Source organism: Musca autumnalis, unplaced genomic scaffold, assembly GCF_047663935.1.
Source record: "Musca autumnalis isolate F117 unplaced genomic scaffold, ASM4766393v1 scaffold_2, whole genome shotgun sequence".
NCBI lineage: Eukaryota > Metazoa > Arthropoda > Insecta > Diptera > Muscidae > Musca > Musca autumnalis.
Window position 1 is genome coordinate 226,872,613 of NW_027411755.1, and position 12,686 is coordinate 226,885,298.

The 12,686-nt window shown below is 30.7% G+C and overlaps 1 protein-coding gene across 6 annotated transcripts in view; it reads right to left on the reverse strand.

The window, feature by feature from the left end:
* Positions 1 to 2,013: 2,013 nt before the first annotated feature.
* dpp (decapentaplegic morphogen) overlaps positions 2,014 to 12,686 on the reverse strand; it is a 490,893-nt gene continuing 480,220 nt past the window's right edge. For all 6 annotated transcript variants that reach the window (XM_073970964.1, XM_073970965.1, XM_073970968.1 and 3 more), the window contains one exon: positions 2,014 to 4,196. In XM_073970964.1, coding sequence (XP_073827065.1) covers positions 3,319 to 4,196 — 878 coding nt within the window. In that variant the 3' untranslated portion in view covers positions 2,014 to 3,318. The remainder of the gene's footprint in view (positions 4,197 to 12,686) is intronic.

Below are 12,686 nucleotides of genomic sequence, written 5' to 3' on the forward strand. Positions count from 1 at the left end.
ATTTCAAGCATTTTTATCTACATTTTCTGCTCAAATGGACTATAATTCGGCGTTTGGGGATCTCAGTGGTCAAAATATGTATTTACTAAAAAGTTAAAAATAAAAAATAATTTAAAAAAAAAAACTAAGTTTCAGTGTTTTATTTAGAAATGCACTTAAAACTAAAAAATAATTTGTCGCTTAGCCTCAATAAATGTATTCTTTCTCATGATAGAATCTCTGAAATAAAACGCTTGCCGTTTAATTTTGCCACCATTCATAATTTAAATGCAAGCGTTTTATTTGAGAGATTCTATCATGAGAAAGAATATATTTATTGAGGCTAAGCGACAAATTATTTTTTAGTTTTAAGTGCATTTCTAAATAAAACACTGAAACTTAGTTTTTTTTTAATTATTTTTTATTTCGTTATATTTATAATTCTTTACATCCAAATGAACTGTTTTGTAGGATCTAGAGTCTAGAGGGGGGCAGCTGCCCGTCCGTACCTATTCCTGGCTACGCCCATGGACTATACCCTCAACGAAGACTAAATTCCAAATTTCAGCCATTTCTGAGAAATATTGAGGCCACAACCTTCAAAACACCGAAAATCGGAAGGTACGTCCTATGGAGGCTATATGAATCCGTGAACCTACACCGAAATTCTGGGGTAAAATTTTAATACCCTCAACGAAGACTAAGTACCAAATTTCAGCCATTTCGGTGTGATAATGAAGCTGAAACCTTCAAAATGCCTAAAATCGGGTAGTAGCATGGGGGCTATATCAAAACGTGGACCGTTTATTGTATTAAATTTTTCGCATCTATTAACATTGCTGTTTCAGAATCCGCAAAAACTTTCCAGGTGTAAGCTGTTTTCATTTAATGTTAGTTAAGGTGCACGCTTCATGACATTGTTTTAAGGAGACGATACAATAGGTGCATTGTCCCAAATTGAACTTCTATATCTCAAAAATGGTAAACCCTAGGAAAAAGTCATAATGGTCAATCTTATAGAGAATTTTGAATGGTACAACATTTTCTCTAATCCCATTTCGGTAGGGCTTGCGGTTTCTGAGCAAAATCGTGAAAACCTAATAAAGCCATATGATGACTAGGACTACCATATTCCCAGGTCCCTTTCCCCCCTGAAAAATATTCCACCAAATAAATAATAAATACACAAAGAATTTATTTTTTATATAAAATATTTTTTTCTTTTTTATTTGTTTTTTTGTTTTTCAAAATTTTTCATTCATTTCATTTTTCTTTTCTCTTTCATTCACAATCATTAAAAAATTAAACATTTTCTCGGCACATCGTTTACAATTAAAATTATAAAAAATAGTTTTTATAAATAAATAATAATAAAAAAATTTTACATCGAATTATATAGAAGTAATAATAAAATAAAGATAGGTAGGTAGGGACTAATACGATAAAAACGGAAGAGACAATAAAAATTTTGTGTTTTTTTGGTAAAGAACGAGAAACATTAATAAATGTATAGAAAATTATACAAAAGAATAAAAGGAAATTAGGAGTAATTTACAATTTCATGGAAAGGGAAAATGAGACTAAAAATTTATAAAGATTGGATAGTTGAGAAATGTATGACTATAAAGATTTTTGTTTTCGTTAATAATTAAAACTTAAAATCGATTGTTGTTGTTGGTTTTTTAACATTAAGTTTTTGTTTTCTTTGTTCATGGTTTTTTTGTTTTTCTTTTTTTTTTTAATAATTAAATTTAAATTAAGAGAGATACACATACAAATTACAATACATTTTTTATATAGAATTACATTACATTAATTATTTAATAATAATATTAATAATAATAATTATGGTAATAATAATAATCATAATAATCCTTAAATGTAAGGATATAGTACATGGATATATTCGCTAAGTTTAAACTTATTCCTTTTTTTATTTAACAAAATACAAAGGTTTTAGTTTTTTAGATTTGAATTGCTATTTTTTGTTAAGTTTAGTTATGGAATAATCTCTTTAAAATTTACATGTTTTCGTTTTTGTTTTATTTTTTATACACAATTATTGTTGTTGTTTCGAGTATATTTTTTAGGAAAAAAAGGAGATTTATGAAATGGAAATGGTTTGATGAATATTGTTGATCTGAATGGATGGATGGATGGCACAGTGAGAATTTGTTTATGTATTGTTGTTTAAAGAAATTCAAGCTTAAGAATATACAAAATAATAAGGACAGCCTAGCTGTCAAATTGTTACAATTTGTTGTTTTTGTGTTACTGAAGAGAAAATTTGTTCAACGGCTTGTGTTAATTTTTTTTTTAGTTTTGTTTTTTGAAATAAAGTTCCTCATTAGTGACTACTACTTATGACCTGGAGGGGATTGTTATTTTGCATTTATACACCTCTCTCTCTATCTCTTCATCTATTATCACCCACTTTCTCTTTCGTTGTCTCAACCCTAGCGATTCCTTAAATATTTAATATTTACACTTATTTAAGAAATAAAATTCAATAATTCAGTCCATTTAGATTGCGTTTGTTTTGTTTTAAAATATATATATAATTCATTATTTTTTTTTCATCCAAAAACAAAATCTTTAAACTTATTAAAGCATTAAAAAGCAAAGAAAAGTAATTACGAAAACAAAGAGAAAGTCCAGACTTGACCCATCAGCCAATGGATTCTTCTTTCTCAAGTTTCTTCACAAAATGGTTTGCTTTACAATTCTAGCAAATGATGCTCTATTGGTTGGTTTTCTTTTTTGTTGGTTTGTTGCAAATGAGCAGCTTTAGGCTTTTCCAATAAGCTGGCTTCAAGAAAATATCACGATATGTTACCAAAAAGAATCAAGAATGAAAAATAAACATAAAAGGGATTTCGATTTAAGGGGGATTCCTACTGTCCTCCTACTACTAATGAGAGGGAATTGAGAGTAAAAGGAACAATATGGGATTCCATTGGTGCGCAATTTGGATATCTAAGGCATAACATGGTCCTTCGAACATTTTAAGAACCTCACAAGGGCTACGGAATTCCTACTGTCCCCATTTACTAACATGTAATAGGCACAATATGGGATTCCTCTATTCCCAAGTTACCGCACTAAAGTTACAACAGGGTCCATAAAATTGTTTTCAGATACCTATTAAGGGGTTTTACATACGGAATTCCTATTATCCCCCACTGTTCCTTCTCTCAATTAACTTTACACTCATTCCCAATCACTCTCTCTCTCCCTCTCTCATCCCCAATGTCTAATCTCCTGATTCCTTTTTTCTTCACTTATTTCTTTTCTTTCAAATGTCATGAGTTTGGTTATTGTCGTTCATTCTTCCCTACCTTACCGACAACCACAACCCACCACTGTCATATCCTGATAATTCTTGAGCACAACGGTATTTTGGTCATTTAAATAGAGCATCGATATGCCCTCCAACTGTGTGGGTACACAGCAAGCCTTTGGTACCTTTCCTGGATTGATACTATTAACCATATTCTGAACCACTGCATGATTTGTTGAATTTAAATGTTCCGCTAGCGGAAATGGACACTTGCCATGGCAGTAGAAGGCATCATAACCTGGTGGCGCCACAATCCAATCACTCCAGCCGACATCGATGAAATCGACATATAACGAATGTCGGCGACATATCTCCTCGTTGTTCTTTCGACGATGTGAACGACGATTGTGACCGGCTCTCTTGGAACGATTACTAACATCACGTATTGAACGCGATTTATGCCGACCATCATCGGTATAGGTGAAGAGCAGGGGTTGTTTATGCTGCCACGTACTGTGTTCCTCGTCCGCACTGCGGCGTAAACGTACATGATGATGCGGTGCTGGTTTCAGGGAGCGTGATGTCCTAACCTCAACCAGTAGACCGAAATTCTTTTTCGGTGAAGCCAGCCACCGATCAACAGCAGGTTGTACATCTAAACTCACTGTATCTGTGCTATTCAGACGTATTGTCTTGTTGTCCAACAGCAGATAGCTAGGTTCCCGCTTACCGCGTACACCCACTCGTGTTATGTCATAGACCAACACTTGATAACGGGTGCGATTGGCCAGGCGGGGATTTAATGTGGCATGACTAATGGCGTCACGTGTCAGCTGCAATTCGGCAGCTTTCAGTTTTTCCTCGGCGGGTATGCTGCGTACGTCGAAATGTAAACGAAACCGATGATGGTGAGGAAACCGATCGTCGATTTTACTATCTGCAAAGAGAGAGAAAGGGAAAGGAGAATTAGTAATAAAATAGAGATCATTTAAGAGTTTTAAAAAGATATAAAGATTAAGGTGGGTGATCTTAAGTAGGATTGATTAGTTAGGCTTTAATTTTTTCCACACAATAGGGAAAAGAAGAAGCCAGATAGCGCCACTAAGGCTAATCCGCTTAAGGCATTCTTCTCTTGCTCAACCTTTGTCAGCGCTCCATGTGTGTGTCTACAAAGCAAGACACACCCACGAATTCGACAGTTTTCTTTGTTCTTTACAGTTTCCAGGCTTACTGACCAAGCTCAACAATGGGAAGAAAAGCAAGAAAATTTATAATTGGCGCCCAATATTAAATCTTTACTACTCTCCGTTACATATCACAAGTAAAGAGTGAACGACAACAAATTTTGTAAATGTGCCAAGAGAGTGGCTTTTGCGCTAAAACTACTTCTTTGTTATTGTTTTTTCACCTTTGTTTCCAAAATTAGTTATTTGTGTTTCCACACCTTTTAAGAGCAAAACTATTACACTAATGCCACGGCTGATGAAACACATGTGATTTATTTGCAGCATTTCCAAACAGGTACCTAAGCAAACTTTAAATATTTTCTTTTGCTTCCTGACACTTGAAGATGCCACTCAGGAGATTGTGAAAAAAACATTAATTTTCAATATCATGCCATAATATCATCATTTCACGCTGCACACATGTCATATGTATGTATGTACGTATATGCATACATACGTGTATGCATACATGTACAGTTAATATATCAAACATGTTGAAAATTCCCTTGAATTATGTAAAACCAACATAAATAGTGTTGTAAATAATAAATTTTTCAAGGTCATCGAAGGGATAACATTAGCATTTAGGTAGCCGAACGACTTGAGGACCTGTTATAAAACTAAAATACCCGAAGTGTATTTCCTTAACGATGTGCATCGTGAGGTTAGTACTTTTATGATGATACTTGAGGTGTCATTGTTGTTGTAGTTGTTGTAATGTATTTTATTCTTTTTGTAGTTCAATTGTGAAAAATATTGGAAATCCCATTTGCATTTGTTGTTAATGAGTGTTTTATTTGTAATATGTATGTGTGTGTGTGTGTGTGTGTGCGAATTTGCATATGTGTCAAAAAGGACTGGCGATGTGTGGAAAATAATGGGAAATTTGCATGGCTTGTTAATGAACTACATGAACAAGTGCATAGTGATAGTGGGAACAATTTGGAGAATCAAAAATTATTTGTAATGAAATTAAAGAAAAAAAATTACAACGAACATCCCCAAGCAATAAGGAGAGATAGGTGTGATGATTGGGAAGGTTTTCGAAAAATTTCAAATCGCAACCCTATGACTTCTAGGGGGAACAGTTTGGAAAAAATTATTTGTAATGAAATTAAACAAAAATGACAACGAAGATCCCCAAGCGATAATGGGATATTTTTTTATAGATGTGGGTGATTGGGAAACCTCCGAACTTCTAGAATAAAATTCCTATGACTTCCAGCATAAAATTAATTAAAAAAATTTCACTTTTTAAGCCACATAGAGCCTTTTTATAACCATTGGGATATTCCTTTGGCCATTGACCTTGACACGTTGAGAATATATGCGTATAAACAATTTCCTTGGAGAATGTTCATGACCTTTCCACAAGATTTTTAAATTTTAATTGAATAAAAAATGCTTTCGAATAGGTTCATAAACAAAATTGGATGGATTAGCATCGTACTTCATGCAAATAATATGGATCATTGTAAGCAAATAACGGAGAAATAATTTATTGATAATTATCACCTTGGAGCAAAAGAGGTTAAGAGTCAGTTTGCGAGTATTAAGCTTTAATTTCAAACTCATAATCTTAGGACATATTTAGAAAAACCTCTAACAGATATCCACTATCATGTTTCTAGACGATATTAAATATCTGTAGGGTACGTCAGTTCTATTTTTTCATATGCCCACAAATAATGCCAAAGCAGAAATTGATATTTAAACGCAAGCTTTCTTCAATTCTTAGCCTTAATTTTTTTCCATGTAAATCTTCAATCATTTGGCAAAATAAAAAGTTATTAAAGAATTGTTGTGAACCAAAAATTAGAAAATTTTTTTGGTCTCCACTTTTCGTATGTCACAACTCCACAATGAAATTAAATACATACATATGTTCCCAAAAACATCTTCGATGGTACAATAGAGACTTCTCTGACATTATTTTAAAATTATAATATTTTATCTACTTATGGTTTATTTTGGTTTGAGGTAAGAAGATAAAGTCCAAAGGTCAACAATATCTATTACAATAATTATAATATTTTTTCCCAAGAGTTGACAAAAATTTTCAAATTCAACGGAAACTAACGAATGATTTGATTATTCCTACTCTCATAGATTTCAATTTCAATTTTTTCAATTTTCTTTTAAAGATTTTGTAATGAATAGTAAAGCTAAGCTACTGAATTTTAATAATGTAATGAAATTCAGCAAATTCGTTTTTGCATGTTGTGAGCTAGGACCAGCTCAATGGATAAAACCAGTAGCGAATTAGATATGCATTTAAGTTCCTCAATGTCCATATTTTACATTGGGCGCCATAAGATAACTCCAACGAAATTTCATAACGGAAATGGCTTGACAAGCATAGGATTTTTCTTGAAAATTATTCAAAAAAATTTTTGATCAGTGTTATGATGGTTCCATAATTTTCATATTTCTTCATCAGCGCCCATATTTTAAGTTGGGCGCCATATTTAAAACCTTATTTGCAAACAAAAAGCCAACAAAATTCCCGAAAAATAGATCTGGAATGGCTTAAAAATCTTAAAAATAGATCTTAAAAACTTTTGATCAGTGTTATGATGATGCCATAATTTTCATATTTTTTCATCAGTGCCCATTTTTTTAAGTTTGGCGCCATATTTAAACCCCCATTTGCAAACAGAAAGCCAACGAAATTCCCGAAAAAAAGATATGGAATGGTTTGAAAAACTTAAAAATAGATCTTAAAAACTTTTGATCAGTGTTATGATGGTTCCATAATTTTCATATTTCTTCATCAGCGCCCATATTTTAAGTTGGGCGTCATATTTAAAACCTTATTTGCAAACAAAAAGCCAAATGAATTCCCGAAAAAAGATATGGAATGGCTTGAAAATCTTAAAAAAAGATCTTAAAAACTTTTGATCAGTGTTATGATGGTTACATAATTTTCATATTTCCTCATCAGTGCCCATATTTTAAGTTGGGCGCCATATTTAAAACCTTATTTGCAAACAAAAAGCTAACAAAATTCCCGAAAAAAGATATGGAATGGCTTAAAAATCTTAAAAATAGATCTTAAAAATGTTTGTTCAGTGTTATGATGGTTCCATAATTTTCATTTTTTTCATCAGTGCCCATATTTTAAGTTGGGCGCCATATTTAAAACCTTATTTGCAAACAAAAAGCCAACAAAAAAGATATGGAATGACTTGAAAATCTTAAATAATTTGAGTCAATTTTACAAAGTACCCACTTTCACATTTCTTATGAGGATCATATCCTACGTAACGCTGTTTTTGCCTGTAGAATGTCCATAAAATGTTTATTTTTCATTTTTAATATAACTGCAATTTGAACTTTTGCTAGTAGAATAATAAAAACCTATAGAAAATTACTATGTTGAGGGCTGGCTGAAACCCTAGGCTAGCTCCTGGCTGCGTCAGTGAGCTATGATCTTAATTCTGGAATTAAATGTTATTCCATTTCTCCTCAGAAAATTCATTTGGGCAACTGAATTTTCATTATAAGGTAGCTATATATTGAAAATGGCGCCCTAGTAGAATAAACTGTGTTGAGCGCAAATCTTGGGCTGCTCCCCGGCTAAGGCTAAAAATGGCGCCCAACGTGCTATACTTTCGTTGATATGAAAAAGGACGCAGATAATGTTTATACAAAAAATTTAGTAGTAATACAGACAAGTTTAAATGATTATTCCGCGAAGGAAGACTAGTTCAGATATTTTGCAGATAAAAAATATAAATAATAAAGCACATTGGGCGGCATATATAAAAATTTTAGTTTAAGTTAAAATTTTTACAAATTAAATAGCACACACTTATAAAAGCAGGAAGCGTCAGTGAGCTACGATCTTAATTCTGGAATTAAATGTTATTCCATTTCCCCTCAGAAAATGCATTTGGGTAACCGAATTTTCATTGTAAGGTAGTTATGTATATTGAAAATGGCGCCCAAGTAGAATATAAAAAATGTATAGAAATTTACTATGCTGGGGGCTGGCGTAAACCATGGTCTAATCCCCGGCAACGGCTAATAATTTCGTTGATATGAAAAAGGGCGCAGATATTATTTATACAAAAAAAAAATTTGTTTCTGAGAAGAAAGACTTGTTCAGATATTTTGCAGATAAAAAATATTAATAACAAAGCACATTGGGCGCCATATATAAAAATGTTAGTTTAAGTTAAAATTTTTACAAATTAAATAGCACAAATTTATAAAAGCAGGAAGTACAGATCGCTTGCCTGCGTATATTTTTTTAATGTGGAAAATATCTGAACGAGTCTTATCTGGTGAAATGATACTTAATCGGCGACCAACCTTGAAATATTGAATATTCTAAAATTGCTTTTATTTTCATAGTGGACCGACAAATTATCAGACGATTATGATGAATTATAATTTTTCGGCCCATTCTGAAAATAAAAGCAATTTTATAATATTCAATATTTCGAGGTTGGGCGCCAATTTAGTATAATTTTGGCTGCTTCCCGACTATGGCTAAAAATGGCGCCCAACGTGCTATAATTTCGTTGATATGAAAAAGTAATACAGAAAAATGTAAATGATTATTCTGCGAAGGAAGACTAGTTCAGATATTTTGCAGATAAAAAATATAAATAATAAAGCACATTGGGCGCTATATATAAAAATTTTATTTTAAGTTAAAATTTTTACAAATTAAATAGCACACATTTATAAAAGCAGGGAGAATCGATCGCTTGCTTTCGTTTTTTTCTTATCTGGTGAAATGATACTTAATCGGTGACCAACCCTGAAAAATTGAATATTCGAAAATTGCCTTTATTTTCAGCATGGACCGAAAAATTATAATTATATTATAATGGTCTGATAATTTGTCGGTCCACTATGAAAATAAAAGCAATTTTAGAATATTCAATATTTGAAGGTTAGGCGTCAATTTAGTATCATTTTGACAGATAAGACTCGTTAAGATATTTTACACATTTAAAATATAAAGGGATCAATTTTGGAAATATTTCACAAAAAACCAAGGGAAATTTTGAATATTCAGTATTTCTAGGTAATTATATTAAGAGATCTATAATGCAAAACTAATGGAGGTAAAATATATAAATTCCACCAACAAACTCAACGGGATTTTTATAGCTAGAAAGTATTATTATTATTATTTTTTTTTTTTGAGATAATTTATTGGCTTTTAGTTTTTAGAAGGAAGTAAGGAAGGAAAGAAATAAAAATATTTATTTATATAAAAGGATAAATTTTGGAAATATTTCACAAAAAATAAGGGAACTTTTGAATATTCAGTATTTTTAGGTTGGGCGCCATTTTAGTATTTCAAAAATTATATTAAGAGATCTATAGTGCAAAACTAATGGAGGTAAAATATACAAATTGCAACAACAAACTCAACAGGATTTTTTTTATAGCTAGAAAGTATTGTTTTTTTTTTTTGATAATTTCTTGGTCCATTATGGCTCTTAGTTTTTAGAAGGAAATAAGGAAGGAAAGAAATAAAAATATTTATTTATATAAAATGATAAATTTTGGAAATATTTCACAAAAAACAAGGAAACTTTTGAATATACAGTATTTTTAGGTTGGGCGCCAATTTAGTATTTCAAAAATTATATTAAGAGATTTATAATGCAAAACTAATGGAGGTAAAATAAATAAATTCCAACAACAAGCTCAACAGGACTTTTTATAGCTGGAAAGTATTTTGTTTTTTTTTTTTTGATAATTTCGTGGCCCATTATGGCTTTTAGTTTTTAAAAGGAAATAAGAAAGTAAAGAAATAAAAATATTTATTTATATAAAAGGATAAATTTTGGAAATATTTCACAAAAAAACAAGGGAACTTTTGAATATTCAGTATTTTTGGGTTGGGCGCCATTTTAGTATTTCAAAAATTATATCAAGAGATTTATAATGCAAAACTAATGGGGGTAAAATATAAAAATTCCAACAACAAACTCAAACATGATTTTTTTATAGCTAGAAAGAATAAGTTCCTCGCCCATTATGATTTTTTTTTTTGATGATTTCTTGTTCCATTATGACTTTTAGTTTTTAGAAGGAAACAATGGAATAAATAAAAAAATTGTCAAGGCGATTTTCCGTTTTCTTTTGAACAATCAAAATATTTGCGTTGGGCGCCATTTTTGTCTCGGAGTTATTCAGCTTGATTACTTTTATTTGGAGTATATATGTATTTGTTGGAGTAATTTAAACTTATGAATAAGATCAAATCAGTCATTCGACTATTAAAAAAAAACAACAAATATAAAAATAGTTTTTTTTAATTTTTTCCATCTTGGACCTTTTTGTATATAAATCGGAAAGTATTCGAAGAGAATAAAGAAAAAAAAAAACGTTTAATAATGCTAAGATTTTTGCACAGGATGTCATATTTCAAAAAGAAAAGGAAATTTCAAAATATTTAAAATGTTTTTCAACGTTGGGCGCCATTTTATATTTTTTAATCAGAACGTATTCGGAGATATTGAAATAATGATCAGATTTCTGCGTAAGGTGCAATACATTAAAAAAACTAAATTTAACATGTTTTTCAACGTTGGGCGTCATTTTATATTTTTTTATTCAGAACGTATTCGAAGATATTAAAAATGTTGATAATAATCAGATTTCTGCGTAAGGTGCAATACATTAAAAAAGGGAAATTCTAAATATTTTTTAGCCATTTTTCAATTTCTTGACGTTATACAGCCTAATACACTTAAAAGACTACATAAAAAAGAACGCATTCGAAGAGAAGAAAAAATGCTAATAATGTGTAGATTTTTTCGTTGGGCGCCACTGTCGTATAACACCATTTTGGACCACTATGACTTTCGTTTTAAAGGAATTGGCTAGCTTATACGAAATTGATGTTGATATTCTACATCGCTATTGAGAATATGCAGTATTTTACATAAAAAATAAATTAAAATGGAATTGAAATATACATTAAACGGTAATGGTGTTGTCATAGAGCACCCCGAGATTTGTTTATTATTCAAACTTAGAGCAATGCTCAGATTTTCCACGTATTATAAGAAGAAGATTTTTTGGGAAAAAATAAGTTAATTTATAAAAACTAAAATAATAAACTTGAAATAGTTGTCACGTATTCATTAACCAAAAGTTAGTTATTTTTTTCTCTATCACAACTTCATAATGCCGAATAAAGTAAAGTATGTCGACACAAGAAAAAAAATTCAAATGCGATTTTTTTAAACCACTTCTAAAAGATACATATATTACAAAAAACTTTGGGATTTAAAAGTGAAAGAAAATTATGAGTCCCTTCACTTTTCTAGTGGAAGAGGTCTATAACACAGAGTTAAAACAATTAAATAAATTTTACATTGGGCGCCATTTTACCACAATGAAATATAAACCCACTTGATAATTGACATATTTAAATGGCTCAAAAGGAAAGCAAACCACAAATAAAAAAATCACTGCAGAAATAAAAAAAAAATTACATAGGGCGCCACTTTTGTAGTATTCAAATAAACTTGATTTTTTTAATTTATGTTTTATTTTAAATTTGTAATGCCGGCGGAATTTGGAGAAATAAAAATATTAAGATTTTTTTCTTTGAGCGTTCAAACAATTCAAATGCTAAATATCGCCTACAAAGTGTTAAAAGTAAAATTTTGCGGTTATTTTAATATGTTCGGAATTTGGAAGCCCCCATTTGATAGTTTAGGTAATGACAAAAACTCTTCTCCATTATTTCTATAAATTGAGTTACCAAAAAAAAACTGAAAAAACTATTTACAGAAAAACATCTTTCTTTTCACATTTGCCTAGTTTTTGTCTATATATCTAAACCATTTTTTTCTAACTCTCCCACTAACCCCATTTTAAAACACTGTTGGTCATGTCATGTAAAAAATCTATAACATGAATAACAAACAAAAAAAATATGAATTAATTTAAATACTTGTGGTGGTTATGGTCAGTAACGCACAAACATACATACATACATAGAAATATGTATGAATACAAAAGAAAACGCATTAAATATACAAAGTTGTATTTTGCCGTTGGGAGACATACATACAGTTTTTATATGTACATAGATGGATGGCTGGTCATTAATTAATTAAAAATTAACATCACGTACAACTCATTAATTGAGAGATACATATGTATGCCTAATGTGTGACACCACACACAGACGTACACACATATTTGTGGGAATTTTT